We start from the raw sequence: 20,332 nt of genomic DNA, 5'->3' as shown, positions 1-20,332 counted from the left end.
GATCTCTCATTCCCTGGTTCATTCCCCAAATGCCCACAATGGCCAGGGCTGGGACAGGCAAAAGCCAGGAGCTGGGAACTCAACCTAGGTCTCTGCAGTTGGAAGCAGGGACCCAAGTATTTGAGCCGTCCATCAATTGCTGCTGGGTGCATACTAGCAGGGAGCTGGAATCAGAAGCAGAGCTAGTTCAGGAGCTCCGGCAGTCCGATATGGGATGTAGGTGTCCCAAGCAGTGCCTTAAACGCTCTGCTAAACACCCACCCCCTGCTGAGGTTCTTAACAATTTTTGTGCCAATCCAGCGTATCTATAGAGCCTTCAATGCAGTTATGAAATCCTAGATGTATAAAGGAAGCCAATTCTATTAAAATACAGCCACCAAAATATTTATTTTTTTAAAGATTTATTTAGGGCCTGGTGCTGTGGCGCAGTGGGTTAACACCCTGGCCTTCATCCCATATGGACGCCGGTTCGAGACCCGGATGCTCCACTTCTGATCCAGCTCTCTTCTATGGCCTGGGAAAGCAGTAGAAGATGGCCCAAGTCTTTGGGCCCATGCACCCATGTGGGAGACCTGGAAGAAGCTCCTGGCTCCTGGTTTTGGATCGGCACAGCTCTGGCCGTTGCAGCCTATTGGGGAGTGAACCATCGGATGGAAGACCTCTCTCTCTCTCTCTTTTTCTCTGCCTTTCCTCTCTCTGTGTAACTCTGACTTTCAAATAAACTAATTTTTAATAGATTTATTTATTTATTTGAAAGGCAGAGTGACAGAAAGAGTGGGAGACACAGAGCGAGAAAACTTCCATCCACTGTTTCACTCCCCAAATGTCCGCAATGGCCAGATCTGGGCCAATCTGAAGCCAGGAGCCAGGATCTTCTTCTGTGTCCCCAAGTGGGTGCAAGGGTCCGAGGACTTGGGCCATCTCCTCTGCTGCTTTCCCAGGCCATAGCAGAGAGCTAGATAGGAAGAGGAGCAGCCTGTATTTGAACTGGTGCCCACATGGGATGCTGGCACTAAAGGTGGCAGCTTTACCCACTATGCCACAGCGCCGGCCCCCAAAAATATCTTTAATTTGTGGGAGATAGAAACTTTTTAATTTATTAAAAAATAAGATACCAGGATATGGAAATACCTATTACTTCTGTTGGTGGCAAAGCCACAGGCTCTGCTAAGACTGGGTTTTACTTGTATTTTTTTTTTTTCTGACAGGCAGAGTTAGACAGTGAGAGAGAGAGAGAGACAGAGAGAAAGGTCTTCCTTCCGTTGGTTCACCCCCAAATGGCCGCTACAGCTGGCGCACTGTGCCGATCCAATCTGAAGCCAGGAGCCAGGTGCTTCCTCCTGGTCTCCCATGTGGGGGCAGGGCCCAAGAACTTGGGCCATCCTCCACTGCACTCCCGGGCCACAGTAGAGAGCTGGACTAGAAGAAGAGCAACCGGGACAGACTCCAGTGCCCCGACCGGGACTAGAACCCGGTGTGCCGGTGCCACAGGCGGAGGATTAGCCTAATGAGCTGTGGCGCCGGCCTTACTTGTATTCTAATGGTAGAAATCCTAAATTTAATTTAAAGGTTAGTCAAAATAAACTTGTCAGTTTTTCTCCCTTCGAGTTTATAGACCTCTCCTGAATTCCACTCAAGAGCTCTTGAGCTAACAGATATTTTTGCAGAGCAATTCACTTTCTCTTTAAATTCCACTGGCTAAATATTTTAGCCAGGAACTGGCTCTACCTCAGTTTAGTGGAGTCTCCATTGGAAAGTGTTGTATTCATTGACACAGTCATTTCTGCAACAACAACAAAATGTATCAAGCATGGTGCCTCAAGCTGCAAACACAGAGGTGGTTGAGATGAGGGCAGCTATCAGGGACTCTGGTCAGATAGAGTGGTCAGCGGAGGCCAGCTGGGACCTGGAGAATGAGACAGAGCCAGGCACTGGAGCAGTTGGAGGTGGGTAGGGTGGCAGGAACTTCCGGGTGGGAGAGCCGCATGCAGCAAAGTGGCTGATGTTGATCACAGGTGTCCTGGGAGCCAGGCGGGCATGGCCCTGTCTCTGTGGACCAATGCATGGTGTTTGTGTTCACAAGGCCTGGGGGATGATGATTTATGGGCTTGTCTCTGTGCCCCCTTGATGGGCAAACCCTGGGGAACAGGAGCCACGTCTCCCCCATTGGCCTGATTGCTCTAAACAAAGCCCTCTCTCCCACTGCAGGCATCACCCAGGAGAAGATCAACGAGATGCGGGCTGCTCCTGAGCAGCAGATGATCGCGGACATCCATTGCATGATCGCAGCGGGCCAGGACCTCGACTGGATAGATGCCCAGGGTGCCACATTGGTGAGGATATGGCCAGGCTGGTTTGGGCTGGGGGCTAGTACCAGACCAAACCCAGTTACTGCTGAAGTGGGCCAGCTCCCAGGGGAGGTCAAGTCTTTGACCTTTCCCACATCTCTCTGGGACCAGAGTTGCCCGTGGAGCATGGAAGCTTAGCTCAGCTTCTTTAAGAAACTGCCCGGGAGCTGGCACTGTGGTGTAGCAGACTAAGCCACCGCCTGCAGTGCTGGCACCCCATATAGGTGCCGATTGGAGTCTTGGCTCCTCCACTTCTGTGCTACCCCCTGCTAATGCACCTAGGAAAGCAATGGAGGATGACCCAAGTGCTTGGGCCCCTGCACCATGTGGGAGACCAGGATGAGGCTCCTGGCTTCTAGGTTTGGTCTGGCCCAGCCCTGGCCATTTGGGATGTGAATCAGCAGATGGAAGACTTTTCTCTTTCTCTGCCTCTGCCTCTCCCTCTCTGTAATTCCACCTTTCAAATAAATAGATAAATGTTTAAAAAAAAGAAAGAGAAAGAACCTTTCCACACTTAACTGGGGCTGGGAGTCAAGAACCTTGGCTCTGCTGTTCAGCTATTTTGTCTCCAGAATCCACACTCCAGGCTCCAGGTGCTCATCTTGAGTTCATTATTTTTCTCTCCTCCAATGATGCCCCTTCGCAAAGACTGGTGACAGCGTTCACCCTCTCATCCATGCCACCTTGCCTTGCACTATCCGTTCTTCTGCCTAGCGTCTCTCTCACCCCACCACTTTGCTTCATCAGCTTTCCCTGATAGAGCTGCAACGGCCTCTCCCTGGGTTCCCTGACTTCAGTCTGTTCACCCTCAGTCATCCATCCTCCCATTGGTCCGTCCATCCAACCAACCAACCAACCAACCAACACAGTTTGAGGACTTCCTCTGTGCTACATACTCCCCTAGACCCTAGAAAGAGAATAGTAGACCCTCTTCTCCTAGGTCTGCCTGATTAACTCCATTCATCCTTGCAGCTCAAGTGTCAGTGACTTGGGGAGAGCTCGCTAGCTCCTCCTCATAGCATATTGCAGCCCAGCACTGGGGAGGGTCAGGTTCTGTAGCCGCTGAGCTGACAAGAGCATGACATGAGAAATCACCTCCCAGCGGCTGGGTGCTATCCACAGTTTGGGCTCTGTGCTGGTCACGGGCCCTCAGAAGTTCCGAGTTCTCAAACCCACCAACTAGAACTCAGTGTTAGCAAATTCCCCTCACTGCCCATCAGTCCTGAGCTGGTGGCCCAGGGGTGATAACTGAGCTTCTCTCTCTCATCACTGGGCTCTAACCTCTGCTTCATGCCCATTTCTGTTAGTTGAGTCCCTGCTTGGATCACCTGCTCAGCCCAGCACTGAAGGATAGTCTCGGATGGTGAGACTCAATGCCACTATCTGAAGTCAAGGCCAGCCTGCACCAGGGCATGGCCCACCTTGGCTGGAACTCCACTGGGTCTGTGATTGGGCTTCCTGGACTCAGGGGTCTTCTCCTCCTGCACTGGGGCTGGCTCACCCACATGGACCTGGCACATCTGGGTCTCAGGTCTTCCCCTTAAACTGGAGATCACCGTATCTTACTCTGAGAGCTGCTGGGAAGGTTCAGTGAGATTCTGCGTGTGAGTGCTTAGTACCGAGTCTAAACTCTCGGGATGTCAGCCGTGGTCACCATTGTTAATAATAGCACTGTTCCACTCATGCCATTTATTTATTTGAAGGACAGAGTTACAGAGAGGCAGAGAGAGAGAGAGAGAGTCTTCCATCTGCTAGTTCACTCCCCAAATGGCCATGATGGCCAGAGCTGAACCAATCTGAAGCCAGCAGCCTGGAGCTTCTTCAGGTATCCCATGTGGGTGCAGGGGCCCAAGCACTTGGGCCATCCTCCACTGCCTTCCCAGGCCACAGCAGAGAGCTGGATCAGAAGTAGAGCAGCCAGGACTCCAACCAGCACCCATATGGGATGCAGGCACTGCGGGTGATGGCTTTACCTGCTATACCACAGCACCAGCACCCCCTCATGCCTTTTTATTCCCAGCCAAGTATTGAGGCTCTGCAATCTGTGATGTCCGTCTGGTCATCCAGGTATCATTCGTCACAACTAGCAAGCATCAACTTTTATATATCAGCTAATCAGACTAATTTTCATGTCTGCCTGTATCCCACCATGCCCTAGATTTACTCTGCCAATTTTTGGTATATAAAAAGGTTAGAACCTGATAGCACCCTTCTGTCAGGGTGAGTGAGGGAGCATCTGACTACTAGGCTATGCCCACTCTGCCTCCCTGGACCTGAGCCCACTTGGCGTTCTCCTCCCACCTTGGCTGGGCAGTGGGTTTCTTTGCCTTGTCTCCTCTGTCTGCTTGTGTTCTTGGTGCACCTTGTCATTACTTGGGGCTCCCTGGACTGTTCATCATGCAGTGAGTGCTCATCAGGTGCAAATCCTCTTACGCATTTTCTGGGCGATTGAACAAGTGGGACAACTAAGGTCTGTTAGTTGTCAGTGACTGGAGCCCTTGAGTGGGGTCAGGGAGAAGGGTTGGACCTCTACGTGGGGCTTTCCTAATTGGGTGTATTAATTATCTATTGTTGCCTAACAGACTGCCCCACCATATAGCTTAACTGGGTGGCTCTGGTTTGGCCCCTCTCATGAGACTGCAGTCAAGGTGTTTGCTGGGGCTGAAGTCTCATCTGAAGGCTTGATAGGAGCTGGAGGACTCCCTTCCAAGGCGGCACACACCCACACAGCTGGCGCGCTGGTGCAGGCCATAGACACGGGCCTCTGTTTCTTGCCTCCTTGGTATCTCTCCTTGGGGCTGCTTGAGGGTCCTCACACCATGGTCACTGCCTCCTGCTGGATTGGTCCAGGATGGCAGGAGGTAGAGAGAGATGCCTTCTATTCCCTACCCTCAGAGATGACATACTGCCACTTTGTAATGTCCCATTCGTTAGAAGTCAGACCCGCATTTGAGGGGAGAGCAATCGGGCTCCATCTTTGAAAGGAAGTATTTGCACATGTGCTTTAAAACCACCAAAGTGTGGCCGGCGCTGCAGCTCACTTGGCTAATCCTCCGCCTGTGGCGCCGCACCCCAGGTTCTAGTCCCGGTTGGGGCGCCAGATTCTGTCCCGGTTGCTCCTCTTCCAGTCCAGCTCTCTCTTGTGGCCCGGGAAGTCAGTGGAGGATGGCCCCCAAGTGCTTGGGCACTGCCCCCACATGGGAGACCAGGAGGAAGCACCTGGCTCCTGGCTTCAGATCAGCACAGTGCGCCAGCCATAGCAGCCATTTGGGGGTGAACTAATGGAAGGAAGACCTTTCTCTCTCTTTCTCTCTCTCTCACTGTCTAGCTCTGCCTGTCAAAAAAAAAAAAAAATCAAATGTAAAACCACCAAAGTGGATCTCTGAGACCCCTTCTGCAGGGCCTGGTACACAGTAAGAGCTCAATAAATGCTGTTGCTTTAGCTACATGGGCTCTAAAATCAGCCACAGGGGAGAAGAGCTCAGCTCTCTGCTTCCTCCTCTAGATCCATATTTCAGACTTAATCCTCAGTTATGTGGCTGGTATTTCTACCTCATTGTATTCTATTCTGCCAGCCCCAAGGAAGCTCTAGGATCTGGGTGGAAATCCACTTCCAAATGTGGGGCCAGCCCTCTAGGGAGTGCTCCTTCTTCCCTCTCTTCCAGCTGCACATCGCTGGAGCCAACGGATACCTGCGGGCAGCTGAGCTCCTCCTGGACCATGGAGTGCGTGTGGATGTGAAGGACTGGGATGGCTGGGAGCCCCTGCACGCAGCTGCCTTCTGGGGACAGGTAGTCCCTGCCGACAGGGCCGTGGGGGAGGCCAGCACAGGGTTCCCACCCACAGGGCTGGGGAATGGGGAGGCCAGCACAGGGTCAATCTGCTGTCGCTAAGTCCTTTGAGTTCACAGTCGGTTCAAAAGAACATAAGGCCCAGAGAGTTTGCAAAAGCATTAGACAGTCTGCGTCCCTGTAGGATGAGACTTGAATTTGCCAAGTTAGAAAGTTCCCCGCATTTCTGTTCTGAGCAGTTTCTCTATTTGTTTCCCAAATATGATTACACTTTATGCAGTTCCTCCCCAGATACTTGACGGCCGTACAGTCACAGCCAGCTCCTTCTTCTCTCCCACCTTGGCATGGCCCAAGAATGCTAGAGGAGTTGCCAAGTGCATGGTACCCTTTAGGATTTCCTCCATATCTCCAGCCTTCAAGGCCTTTCTCAGCAATCAACTTTGCCCCACCATTTCTGGGTCTTGTCCTGAGACACTTTGGATACTCCACACCCTGGGCTTTCTTCGCCCTGGGCAGGGAGACTGTGGGTGTCTTCCTGTGTTTCAGATGCAGATGGCAGAGCTGTTGGTGTCCCATGGGGCTAGTCTCAGTGCTAGGACATCCATGGATGAGATGCCAATAGGTAAGTCCAGCACAACACCAGCACACATGTAGGCATTCTTCAAGTTTTTGGTGGGTGGAGTGATAAATGGATAAATATATGGTTGGATAGACTGATGGATTGGTGTGTAGATGGATAAGTGGAAAATGAATAAATTAATGGATGGTAGATTAATGGATAGAGGGATTGATCAAGAGAGTAGATGGGCAGATGTGATGATGTGTGGATGGATGGATGGATGGGTGGAGGCTGACTCTACAGATAGATGACAGGCTAGCAGGTAGGTGGCTAGGTGATAAAGAGGTTAGATAGATTGAGTGGATGTGATTATGTGGGACTCTTTCTTGGGCTGCATGGGGTACCTGCTTCTTGCTGAAAAGTAGTAATTCTCGGATCAGTAGGGAGTTGATGACCAGGACTCCCTCAGTCACAGCTGGGAACCTTAGGAGCCGTAACTGCATGGAACCTGGCTTTCCCGTACTTATTTTCCTCTAAGGATTGGAGTTGCAGCCCAGGAAACAAGACAGCCATTGTTTTCTTCCCTCCCTCCGTGTCCCAAAAGATGCTTGGGGTGTTCAGTGAGTTGGGGAGGCAGCTGATTTGGTCCAGAGCAACCTCGGGGACCCCGGGCCCCTGCCCTGCTCCCCACAATGCACTGCTCCGCCCCTTCAGACCTGTGCGAGGAGGAGGAGTTCAAGGTCTTGCTGCTGGAGCTCAAGCACAAGCACGACGTGATCATGAAGTCCCAGCTGCGGCACAAGTCGTCCCTGAGCCGGAGGACGTCCAGCGCGGGCAGCCGTGGGTGAGTCAGGGGCACAGTCACTGGGCGCCTCCCCCACGCTCCTGCTGGGGGGACCTGAACGCAGCTTCCCGGCGCCCGCTCTGTCCCCTCAGGAAGGTGGTGCGTCGAGCCAGCCTGTCGGACAGGACCAACCTGTACAGGAAGGAGTATGAGGGAGAGGCCATACTGTGGCAGCAGCGGAGCGCGGCCGAGGAGCAGCGGACCTCGACCTACAATGGGGACGTCAGGGAGACCAGGACGGACCAAGAGAACAAGGACCCCGTGAGTGGCCTCCTGCCTGCCCCCACTCCAGCCATGGTCTTGGGAGGAGGGCAGAGCCTAGCCTGGTCTTGCCTTTCCATCTGAGACCCTTCGAGGGTAGCAGCTGGGCAGTGCCCTTACCAGCTGGGGCCTGTCTGACAGTAGACAGCGTCCTTAATCCAGCCAGGTCCCATCTGATGGTGGCTGATGGGAGACAGCTGGACACTTTGGCATGCAGGACGGTCTCACAGTGGACAGGGAGCAAGTGACCACCATGTGCCTGCTTGTCCTCAGCAGCTCTGGCCTGGGGCTAGGTCAGTAGGATGGTCACCCCTGGAGCAAAGGGCACCAAGACGTAACAAGATTTTGAGCAGAGTATTCATCAGAATACACCTGGTTGGAAAAAATCTTTTTTTTTTTATTTAGTGAAATTTTTATTTTTTTTAATTTTTTTAACTTTTATTTAATGAATATAAATTTCCAAAGTACAGAATATTGATTACAATGACTTCCCCCCCATAATGTCCCTCCAACCCGCAACCCTCCCCTTATCCACTCCCTCTCCCCTTCCATTCATGTCAAGATTCATTTTCGATTCTCTTTATATACAGAAGATCAGTTTAGCATACATTAAGTAAAGATTTCAACAGTTTGCTCCCACACAGAAACATAAAGTGAAAAATACTGTTTGAGTACTAGTTATAGCATTAAATCTCAATGTACAGCACATTAAGGACAAAGATCCTACATGAGGAGTAAGTGCACAGTGACTCCTGTTGTTGACTTAACAAATTGACACTCTTGTTTATGGCATCAGTAATCACCCTAGGCTCTTGTCATGAGCTGCCAAGGCTATGGAAGCCCCCTGGGTAGAAAAAATCTTCTTGAAAACCACATCGGGTGGCTGGTAGGAGCTCTGAGCAGCCTGCTCCAGGAGTGGCCCATGATCCTGGGCTTTCCTTTGCTTTCCTAAGGGGGTTCATCTTCACTTCCTGTGGCTGCTGTAACAAACTGGGTGGCTTCCAACAGCAGACATTTATTCTGCCACAGTTCCGGAGGGGAGTCTGTTCCACTCCTCTCTCCCGGCTTCTGGTGGCTTAGGTGTTCTTTATGTGCTGGCAAGGCTCCAGCCTGGGCCTTCAACTTTATGTGGTCTCTGTCTCTGCCTCTCTGTCTCTCTGTCTCTGTCTCTGTCTCTCTCTAAGATTGATTGATTGATTCATTCATTCATTTGAAAGACAAAGTTACAGAGAGAAGAGGGAGACAGAGGTCTTCCATCTGCTTATTTACTCCCCTAAATGGCTGCAACAGCCAGGGCTGAGCCAGGAGCTTCTCTGGGTCTCCCATGTGGGTACAGGGGCCCAAGTACTTGGGCCATCTTCCATTTGTTTTCCAGGCACATTAGCAGGGAGCTGGATTGAAAGTGGAGCAGCAGAAACTTGAACCAGTGCCCGTGTAGAATGCCAGCGTTGCAGGTGGCAGTTTAACTGGCTACACCATGATGCTGGCCCCTTCACATGGTCTTGTTCCTTGTGTGGTGTTAGTGTCTGTTTTCTCTTCTATAAGGATGCTAGTCACTGGACTAGAGTCTGCCCCAACCCAGTACAACCTCATCATAATTTAATTCATTGCATTTGCAAAGACCTGATTTCCACAATGCCGCATTCAGAGATCCAAGTGAGCAGGAATTTTTAGGGACACTAGTTCAGGCCACTGTCAACACACTCAGGTCTGTGTGTGGCTGCTGTCTCATGAATGTGGTAAGAAGGTAGAGGGCCGGAGAAGAGTTAGAGACAAGAGATGTCTGCCTTTTTGCTTCTCCCACCACGTGATGAACAGATGAGAACATTTCTAGAGAGGATTGCTATGGTGGGGTGAAGAATGATTAGCTGCCTAGCACTCCCGTGTGTCTCAGAGGGACCCTGCCGCCCAGCGAGACCAGGAGAGCCCTCTCGGGTTGTCTCACCTGCAGGAGTGAAGGCACCTGTCCACAGAACCCCATCTGAGCTGCAGGCTGGGTGTGCAGAAGGCACACGCATGTTTTGTTCTTCCTCTGCCAAGCTTGAGAGCTGGGGAAAAGCATCACAGTTAAAAATCAAAGCACATTTCAGATGCCTCCTCGCCCGTGCTTTATTGATTCTTTTCTTTGTGGTAGCCCTGTAACTTACGTATACTAAAGCACACCAATCTAAAGGGAGTTTTCAATGAATTGCCTTCCCCCTCTGTTTCTTCCGTTCACCCCAAAGGTGTGTAACTTTGAGCACCAAATATTAGTTTTGTATATGCATATAAACGCTTCACTTCTGATCCAACTTCCTGCTAATGCTCACCTCGGGAGGCAGCCACCCCATGGGAAACCTGGATTGAGTGCTGGGCTCCTGGCTTTGGCCTGGCCCAACCCTTACTGTTGCAGGCATTAGGGGAGTGAACCAGAGGATGGAAGATTTTTTTTTTCTTTCTCTCTCTCTCTCTCTTTTTCTCTCCCTCCACTTTCAAATAAATAAAAAAAATAAATTTTAAAAGTAGAGAGAAAGTTGAGCATCCATGAATATTGGCATCCATAGAGGTCTGAGAACCAGTCCCTCACAGCTACGAAGGGTTGATTCTATTACAATTTACAAATCTGTTCTTCAGCTGGTGGGTACTTGGGCTGTTTCCAGTTTGGGCTGTGATAAATAAAGCTGCTGTAAACATTCTTGTGCTTGTCTTTTGGTGGCCAAACTGCTTTCTGCTGGTGCATCCCCAGGACAGCAGTGTGAGTCATGCGGTAGCCGTGTTTAGTTTTAGTGGATGCTGCCAAACAATTTCCTTTTTTAAAAAAAATAGTTTAATATTTTCATTTTATCTGGAATGCATAGAGACAGAGATTTCTCATTCACTGGTTCAGTCCCCAACTGCCTTCAACAGCGGCCAGGCTGAAACCAGGAGTCCAGAACTCCACCCGTGTCTCCCACATGGGTGGCAGGGGCGCACATACTTGAGCCATCATCTGCTGCCTCCCCGTATGAGCATTAGCAGGAAGCTGGAGTTGATGTAGAGGAGCGGGGACTCGAACCAGGTGCTGTGACATGGGATGTGGGCACCCCAAGTGGAGACTTACCTGCTGAGCCAAACCGATACCCAACCAAGCAGTCTTCAAAGCTGGTTGCACCTGTCTGCTCTCCTGCGGGCAGTGTAAGTGTGCTTCTCGCCAACTCTGCTGTAGCCAGTCTTTTCAACTTGAGCCATTGTGGCAGGGTTGCTGGGCAACCCACATTTTAAATGCACGTTTACTCAATGGGGCGCTTGCTGGCTGTTTGCTTATCCTCTTCTGTGAAGCATCTTTCCCTTCTTGTTTGCTGGGTGGTTTATATTCTCCTTATTTTATGGGAAACCGAGATTCCTCTTCCACATTGGCTTTGTCCCTGTGTTGGTTCAGATCTCATAGACCCTGGTGTGCAGTATGTCATAAATCATTAGTCCTCTAGGGGGCAGGGTAGAGGCATATGGCTGCTGGAAGCCCTGCTTAGTTAAGCTGATTAATTCCTCATGGAGGCTGTAGTTTATTTGGGATATGGAGAGGCAACCAGATGGGCTTCTTTGCCTCTGGACCTGAGTTTTCCAAGCCTGGGGAGGAAGAGGGCACAGATGCAGCACAGCCAGGTCAGGTACCCAGAGGCCTAGCCCCAGGGCGACTGTCAGATGTAGGACCACAGTTCCAGGCCCTGGTGGACACAAGGCTGGCTCCCTGCTCCAGAGCTCAAACTGCATTCCTTTCTTGTCCCTGGTCCTTTCGAGGCGTTAGATGTGGCAAGGGTGTGACAGCCTGTACGTGGGGTCCCTGGGCCAGCAGTTTCAGCATCATCTGGAAGCTCCCTAGAGAATAACAGCCTCAGGCCTCCTGCTAGACCTGTCGAATCAGAAGCCCTGGCTGGACGGGGGCCCGGCCCTCTAGATGAGAACCACTTCTCTAAGGCAGTGTTTGCTCTGCCTGGGCCCTGTGTCGGATTCCTACTCGTCAGTCCCCAGGGCTGGCTTTGGTTCCTGCTGTTGCAGAGCTAACGCCCAGGTACCAGGCACAGCAGCAATAAGACAGTTGTAGCTTCTTTAATCTGTGGTTCACAAATACGACTAACTGTACAATAAGATCACCTAGGGACGTGTGTTTTGTTTTGTATGTATTTTCATTTTGTTTGAGAGACAGAGAAATCTACCAGATGGATGGAGGGACCAGGAAGCTGGAATCAGAAGTGGAGCTTAGACTCCAGCCCAGCCTCCAGGGTAGGATGCCCGCGTCCCGTGCGGTGTCTCCACCACTGTGCCGGAGTCCTGCCCTGCTTTTTGTCTGTTAAATCCTGATGTCCAGGCTGGGGCTCAGACTGAAGCAGAATCTGTGGGGTTGGGACTAAGGCATTGTATAAATGTTTTTCTCTTGAAAAATAATGATTGGCTTTCAGTTTTTTGAGCAGTTCTCAGTTTATAGGAAAAAATGGATGGAAAGTACAGCCAGTTCCTGCTTACCCTTCACCATGCTCCACCGCTTCTCCCTTTGTTAACATCTTCATTAGTGTAGTACGTAGGCTGGCACTGGGGAGCCGGCACCGACACATTACTGTTCACTAGTTCCTATAGTTTATAGTACCGTTCATTCCTTGTGCTGTACGTTTTTTTGTTTTGACAGATGCGTTATGTCGCGTATCCACCATTATGATATCAGACAGAATATTTTCACTGCCCTAAAGATCCCCAGTGCTTCACCCACTTTATCCTCCTCAAGCCCCGGCAGCTACAGCTCCTTTACTGTCTCCACCATTCTGTCTTTGCCACAGTGTCATATAGCTGGCGTCTGTGATAGGCAGTCTTTTCAGACTGGCGTCGTAGACATGAATATTTAGCTCTCCAGATGATTCCACTGTTCATCCAAGGCAGGAACAGTGTCCTCAGAGCCCAGCTACTAAAAGCATCAGAGCATCAGCAGGAACTTGGGGCCCGAACACACACCTGCTGAATCAGAAAATGCATGTTAATAAGATCCCCGGGTGGCTCACGTGCTCATGGGAAGCGCTGACTTGGACCATGAAGAGTCTGTCCGGGTTGATGCAGCTGCAGTCTGCCCACAAAGGTCAGAGGAGCCACTGCAGCAGCCAGGGAAACACACGCAGAAGGGGACACCCGCCACGGCAGTGCCCCCACCATGCTGTCTTTGACCTCATTACGTGTTTCCTGGAGGTCCTCTGTGGCATCCTGGAGATGTTTTCATTCATTCTTTATGCCAGCCACAGAACCTTCTAGTACAAGTCCTTGCCACAGTTTCCTGCTTGCCCAGTGATGACTTTTATACTTTGTACATATGAAGGGAGTAAATCTGAGAAACAAAGACTTAGGGGCCTGCTGGTACAAAGTATACATCCCCGCCTTAAAGTTTCTTTTTATGTAGAGATGCTGTGAAATTGTTCTCCAAAGAGGTTGTGGTGGCTAACACTCTCATCTACTTCCTCACACCCCTGCCATCTCTGAGTAATGATAACATTTTTCAATACTTCTCAATACAAAAATAATATTTTATTTTTAAAATGTTTGTCATTATTATTGTGAGGTTGAACATTCTGCCAGTGTTTATGTGCTATGTATCTACATATTTCAGCTGTGAGCTTTATGTTAGTGTCTTTTTAAAAAAAAATAGCTTATTTTCATTTTATTTGGAAAGCAAAGAGACATAGAGACAGAGACATATCTTCTGTCCACTGGTTCATTCCCCAAATGCCCGCAAAAGCCAAGGCTGGACCAGGCTGAAGCCAGGAGCCCAGAACTCATCTCAGTCTCCCACTCAAGTACTTGGGCTGTCACCTGATGCCTCTCAGGGTACGCATTAAGAGAAAGCTGGAATCAGAAGCAGAGCTGGGACTTGAACCCAGGCACTCCATATGGGCGTCCAGCATCCTGAGTGGCATTAACCACTGCAGCAAATACCCTCCCTCTTTTTAGTGTCCTTTACCCATGTTTACAGTATATTAGGCATTTTTAAATTGACTTTTTTTCCCCAAAGATTTATTTATTTATTTATATCTGGAAGGCAAAGTAACAGAGAGGGAAGGAGGGAGGACTGGAGAGAGCGAGAGAGAGACAGATAGACAGACAGAGATTTTCCATACACTGGTTCGCTCTCCAGATGTCTGCAACAGGCAGGGCTTGGCCAGGCCAAAGCCAGGAGCCCAGAACACCATCTGGGTTTCATACATGGGTAGCAGGGACCCAAGTACTTGGGCCACCATCTCTGCCTTCCCAAGCACAATAGCAAGAAGCCAGATGGGAAGCCGAGGAGCTAACGAGCACTCCAGTGTGGAATACAGGCATCTCAAGCAATGGCTTAACCCCTTGTGCCACTACACCTTCCCCAAAAATTGACTTTGAAGAGCTCATTATATATTTGGGAAACTATTCCTTTTTCTGTCATATATGTTGCAAATATTTTCCCTGTGCTTTCCTGTGTCTTTTGACTTCGTGGTGATTTTGCCATATTTTCATCTTTACTGTAGTTGGTTTATAGTTTCTTGCCAGTAGCTGCTTTTCAAGTTCTCATTATCCAAGGACTGTTGGGTATACAGGAACCCTAGGTGAGAATGCCAGTCATTTGAAATAGAGATGTGCTGTTAAAAGAGAACAAGGGTTCTAAGTGACCAAAAACCCAAACTCAGACTGACTTAAACAAAAAAAGAATTTATCAGCTCTTATAACCAAAGAGTCTGGGCCCAGCTGGCCCAAGGGACTCCAGGACATGGTGTCTTTCTGTCTCCCAGTCTCCCTAACGTCAGCCCCATTTGCAGGCAGAGCCTTTGACGTGCTGCCCCCCAGCCCCCAGCTTGTATCACTCTCACCAGGTCCTATAGTAACATCTCTTTCCCATTTGCAAAAGCCCCAGGGTGGAGTTCCACTGAACCCATTTCAGTTCAGAGCCCATTCCTGACCCTTATAGTGATATGTGTGGATCCTCCAGGCCTGGGGTCAAGGTCCAGCCCCTGGAGCAAGGATGGGGTGTTGTCAGCTCTACCAGAACACCTAGATAGGTGGTCCCCCAGAGGAAAACAGAGACCCTAACACCCAGGTGGGGCCAAGGGCTGGAGGACGGGTGGCTCTTCCAGCTAGCGCTAACGTTGTCCTTCTCCCCCTTAGAACCCCAGGCTGGAGAAGCCCGTGCTACTCTCTGAATTTTCTACCAAGATCTCCCGGGGTGAACTGGACGGGCCTATTGAGAATGGCCTCCGGGCTCCAGTCAGCGCCTACCAGTATGCGCTGTCCAACGGGGATGTCTGGAAGGTGCACGAGGTGCCCGACTACAGCCTGGCCTACGGCAGCCCTGGCGTGGCCGACGCCACCCCACCCTGGGGCGGCTACAAGGAGCAGAGCCCCCAGACGCTTCTGGAGCTGAAGCGGCAGCGGGCTGCAGCCAAGCTACTCAGCCACCCCTTCCTGAGCACCCACCTGGGCAGCAGCATGGCCAGGACCGGGGAGAGCAGCAGTGAAGGCAAGGCCCCCTTGATCGGAGGCAGAACTTCACCGTACAGCAGCAACGGGACCTCGGTGTATTACACGGTCACCAGCGGAGATCCTCCCCTCCTGAAGTTCAAGGCCCCCATGGAGGAGATGGAGGAGAAGGTCCACGGCTGCTGCCGCATCTCCTAGTCTCCGGGCGGCAGAGGAGAGCAGTGCCTCGGGGAGGGAGGGATCCGTGCCAGCCCAGCCGCCCTGGCAGGGGAGGCATCCTAAGGTGGCTGGGGAGGCGCGGGCTCTGCTTTCCAGGGCAATGCTGACCCCAGCCCTCACCCAGCTGCCCCTAGCAGCCCCATTCCTCATGGTTGTGCTTCTTGCTGCGTCGCCTGCCCTCTGAAACACAGTGGCCTCCTGACTCACCCTGCTGGCCCGTTTTGGTAGGGTGGGCTGGGGATCTCAGTTCTGGTCTTGGTAAAGGCTTCTCGGGACCAGTGCTGTCTCTTTTTCTCTCTCTGTCTCACACACACACTCAACCCCACACATGGAGGATGACACCAGGACTCATGGGAGGCAGGTGGAGATGAGCATCTGTGCCCTGTTCCCAAATGGATTGTGGGGAAGATTTAGTGTCTTGTGACCATAGCCCGAGTGGCTTGAGCATGGCAGGGGGCCTGTGGAGCTGAGTCCCAGAGTACAGCTGAGTCATGCCAGGGCCTGGCAGGGGGAAGACGCCTCTGTGTGTTCAGAGGGAGCCAGGAATCCTCGTGGGTTAGGTGAGACAGGCACGGGCCTGCTCCACACAGCTGCCCTCCCTCCTGTGCCAGAGCCGAGAGCCGTGTGACCACCCAGGGGTTGTTCCACTCCTGGAACAAACCAAATCATGTTTGCCCTTGGATGGAGGTATTCAGGCAAAGTCAGTGTTTTTGACTGCATTTGGCAAAAACAACTTGTTTAGATGTTGAACTCCAGGGCAACTGGATGGGACTCCTCTCATGATGGTGTCACGGTCAAGTTTGCCTGGCTGGTGTTGGAATCAGAAGCCGAGGGAGGAGCTTCCCCTGGAAGGCCTTTCCCAGAGAGCAGTGGGAGTTCATCTCTGAAGACACGCTCGGCCCATCCTTGTGACTCTTCAGACTGTTTCAGTGTGGCCCATGTCAGCCAGCCGTCCTCACGCTGTGCCACCACCCAGCAGTCTGGGGCCACCTGCGCCTCCTCCCCTCCCACCTGACACAACAGCCACGCGTACATAGTGAATGTTTTAGGATCCCAGCTTGGCTCTGCCTTTTCTGAAATATTCAGTGAGATTAGTTTACCATCCGGCTCTTGTGAGTTCCCACCCAGCCCAAGGGCTCCCAGCCTGCTCCTGCCAGCTACAAACCCATGGCCAGCGTCCTATGCCACCTTCAGGAGCGCGGTGGCGGGGCTGGCACGGGCTCTCACCCAGCCCCACATTTCCTAGCCCCAGATTGCCTGCTGCTGGGGGAGGGGGGTCAGACGCTGAGGGACAGGCTGCCCTGCCCGCCACTGCATTCTCTCACGAGCCCCTTCGAAACTGTTGCTCATGACTTGGGCGCTGTCCACAGGCCCAGCCAAAACCTTGCGGTGGAACTAACAAGCTGCAGGTTTGCTCCCTGCTCTGTGCGCCTTCTATGTGTCCTAAAACTACCTCCTTAATGCTCTGAAGCGGCCCCCTAGGTCCAAATTCTAATTTGGGGAACTGGTCTGGGTCCCCCTGGAACCCACCCCCCTCAGCCTATGAGAATTTCTCCCTGAGGGGCTCCTGGGCCAGGGGACTGGGGCTGGACTAGCGCCCCTCGTGCCACAACCTAGTAATGGGGTCTGCTGCCCGTCAGTCTAGGTCCCCTACTGTGGCCTCCATGGCCCCTGGAGTCAGAGAGGGAGCTGGACCTGCAGGCAACGGGCTGATGCCTTACCAGGAGCTGGCACCTGGGCCACAGGGCAGAGGGCTGGTGGGAGTGACTGCTGCTGGATGCAGGCAGGGCTGGAGGGGGTGGCCCAGGAGACAAGGCAGGTGTGCGTGAGGCCTCCCAGGTCCTGGGGTCTGGGGCAGGCTCCCCATCATCAGCCTGTGGCTGGAGCAGGGCAGGATAATCCAAAGCACGTCGTTGGCTTTAACACAGTGCTCAGTTCAGACCAACACCAAAGTCCCTCTCGAGTAGCTAACTTGAGCCACAAGGCAGGGCAGATCTCTCATCTTTCTGCTAGGGTGTGTGTAGGGAGGGTGGAGACTGGAGGCACCTGTTGCCTCCTTGAGCTCCCCAAGCATTCTCTCCATTTCCTTCCCCTTCTTTCTCCCTCTGGGGCCAGTTCCTCTCCACCTGCAAGACTGGGATCCCAGTCGATTTCCCAACCGCAGCCCACTTCAGGCAGAGGCAACTCTTGGGCATCAACTCGAGTTTTCCATCAAGGTCAAACCATGCCTTGTGGGGGCCTCACATCCCTGGGAAGCTGTCCCTGTGGGTGTCCTGAATGTTGAGGGACAAGTTGGGAGAGATCTCCAAGAAGGAGCCAAGGCCATCGATTGATCCCTTAATGTAACTGATTCCCCTCAGTGTGCCAGGCACTGTGTCAGCTTCTGCAGAGAGAGAGAGAGAAGGGAAACCGCTCTTTCCAGTCCCCCAAGGACCACGGGTCAGCAGAGTGACTGCATCTCGGTCCAGTGTCCTTCCTTGTGCTTCTCAATTCCTGGAATCCTTAGAGTGTGAATTCCTTTAGCTGGCAAACAGCTGCCTTGGTGCAGATGCTGGGGCCTGGGTTCCAGGCTGGCGCCACCCCAGATCTTTGTGGAATTTTCAGGGGTAGCTGCCTTCCCGGCGGCATCTCGGGGGGACTGCATGAAGCAGTCTGCCTTCTTCTAGAAGAACAAGGAGTCTGCAGTTTGCTGCCAAACGCATCTCAGGTTCTTGAAGTCACTGTCTTGCCCTTGTTTGCTCGTTTGTTACCTGGTCCCCTGACCCCGCCAGGGGATATTGGGAGGAAAGGCAGCTTCCCCTTTGAACATGGAGCCTCTGTTGTGAATCTGCCTCTCGCTGGCAGGTGAGGATTATGGATTAAGGAGAAACCTGCAAGAGACCCAGGTCTGGTGATGGTCCCCGGCAGGTTAAAGGAGGCACTTCCCAAGCAGGTGTCCCATGGCTCGCTGCGAGCTGTGGTCCTTGCTGTCACCTTATTCTTTAAAATATCGAAAATTGTGGCTCTCGCCAGATTGTGAGCTTCTGGCCAGTAGCTCTGGGAAGCTGAGCCAGGGAGGCCCGGGTCTAGAGAAGACTCCAGGAGGTACTTGTCCACCCAATATGCAGCGTTAGCAAAACCGCCCTGCACTATTCCATCAGTTTCAAGGGCTTAGAGAAGTTAGGAAGGGCGTGCCTCCTGCCCCCGGCCTGTCCCAATGCAGTTTGCTGGCACCAGGCCGATTGGTTCTTGGTGTTGGATACTTTTCCATCCAGAGCTCTCTGTCCCACCTGCTCTCTCAGAGCAGGATACTGGGGGAGCTTCCCAGCAGGGTGCTCCTGCTAGGTGACGGAAGGATTGAATTCAGCTCTTACTATTTGTAGCCTGGGAGAGCCTCCAAGGCACATAAGAACAGACGGTCCCGTGGCCAGTGGGCAGCTCCGCGGAGGGACCCTCTGCCCAAGCTAGAGCCCTCTCCTCACCGGAGTCTCTCGTTGGCCGGAGGGCCTGCTTCCTGTGGGCATCGCAAGTGCCACTGTGCGGGGCCTGGCTCTGCACACCCAGGAAAAGTCTGCAGACCCCCAGCCCTCCGCAATAACTCACCAGACCAGAAGCCACTGATGTACAGAGAACACTTCGGAAAAATGTATTTTATGTGAAAAAAAAAGTTAAAACTCTGTATACTGTATCAGCAGCTTTGTGTAAAAATGGCAATCAAGAGAGTCTAATATATTTAAAACCTTTTTTTAAAAAAAAAAAAAACCCTTGCGGACCTTTGATATTGTATTGAAGTAACGTCCAGATGGCTCCTTGGCACGTGGCAGCGGTGGGCCTCACGCCCCAGACCGCAACCCGGCCACATCCCAAAGGGGCAAAGGACCCTGGAGTTGCTTCCAGCTGCCAAGGCCTGTGATGGAATTCGCTGTTAAGAGTTTTTAATTAAGATTATTAAATTCCTTTTAATAACACGTGCTGGTGTGACTGGTTATTGCTGTGAGCTCATTGAACTGTGCCGATCTGAATTCACACGGAGGTGGTGCCTGGGACGCAGGGTCGGGGAGGCTCCCGTCCCAAGCACAGGAGACGTGGAGCGGAGGTCCTTGTGCAGGGGGAGGTGGTGAAAGCCGACACATGCAGGGGAGACGGCTGGTTGGGGATGATCTTCATTCTGTATTCCCTTTGAAATGTACGCGAGGCCCTCTAAGAGTGTACCTCCATTCCCCACATTTTCAAAGATCGGCCTGGTGACATCCCCGTATCTGGGAGTGCGCTGACTTGTCCTGCCCCTCCCCTGATCCCTGCCCAGTCCTGGTCCTCATGGAGCTTATGGTGGTCAACATGCCATCATCTGTCCACCTTCTCACAGCGACACGGCAGGTGAGGCCCTGCTCATTTGGACAGTGGAGCACAGACAGGCCATGTGTGGCCCAGCCCCACACCACTGCTCTCGTCCCTGTCACACGCTGGTGTTGGTGTCTGCAAAGGTGTTGCAAAGGACGCCCTGTTGTAGCCTTCTGGACACAGGGTGCCAGGGCAGGGACACATGGAAGGCCCTACACTTAGGCTTGCAGGGTCTCCCAGACAGGAATGGGCAGAGAGAGCTGTCACAGCAGGGGCAGGCTGGCATGGTTTCAGAAGTGTACCGGCTGCTACGTGATCATGGAAGCCCCTCGGATTTAGGAAGCGCTTACAGCCCTGTGTGCACGAGCTCACTGACACACAGACCAGGCCTGCAAGCTGCTGGGTTTGGCACTTGGAGCTCCTGGTGACCCTGGCAGATGTTTTAGTGGGACAGGGGGTGTTCACCTCAGTGGAGGGGTTCATGAAAGGCCCGGGGCAAACCTGGAGACCGGCAAGTGTGCACACCCGGCTGAGGTTTTATGCCAAAGTG

At 52.2% G+C, this 20,332-nt stretch overlaps 1 protein-coding gene across 1 annotated transcript in view; it reads left to right on the top strand.

The window, feature by feature from the left end:
* PPP1R16B (protein phosphatase 1 regulatory subunit 16B) overlaps positions 1-19,409 on the top strand; it is a 119,181-nt gene extending 99,772 nt beyond the window's left edge. Inside the window, exons 6-11 of the mRNA XM_051846107.3 lie at positions 2,209-2,333; positions 6,014-6,139; positions 6,686-6,761; positions 7,413-7,542; positions 7,635-7,803; positions 14,932-19,409. Coding sequence (XP_051702067.1) covers positions 2,209-2,333; positions 6,014-6,139; positions 6,686-6,761; positions 7,413-7,542; positions 7,635-7,803; positions 14,932-15,441 — 1,136 coding nt within the window. The 3' untranslated portion in view covers positions 15,442-19,409. The remainder of the gene's footprint in view (positions 1-2,208; positions 2,334-6,013; positions 6,140-6,685; positions 6,762-7,412; positions 7,543-7,634; positions 7,804-14,931) is intronic.
* Positions 19,410-20,332: the final 923 nt, after the last annotated feature.

Source organism: Oryctolagus cuniculus, chromosome 11 (assembly GCF_051225735.1).
Source record: "Oryctolagus cuniculus isolate XC-2025 breed Fujian yellow rabbit chromosome 11, ASM5122573v1, whole genome shotgun sequence".
Classification (NCBI taxonomy): domain Eukaryota; kingdom Metazoa; phylum Chordata; class Mammalia; order Lagomorpha; family Leporidae; genus Oryctolagus; species Oryctolagus cuniculus.
The sequence above is the reverse complement of the archived record's forward strand: the minus strand, read 5'-3'. Positions and strand labels throughout refer to the sequence as shown.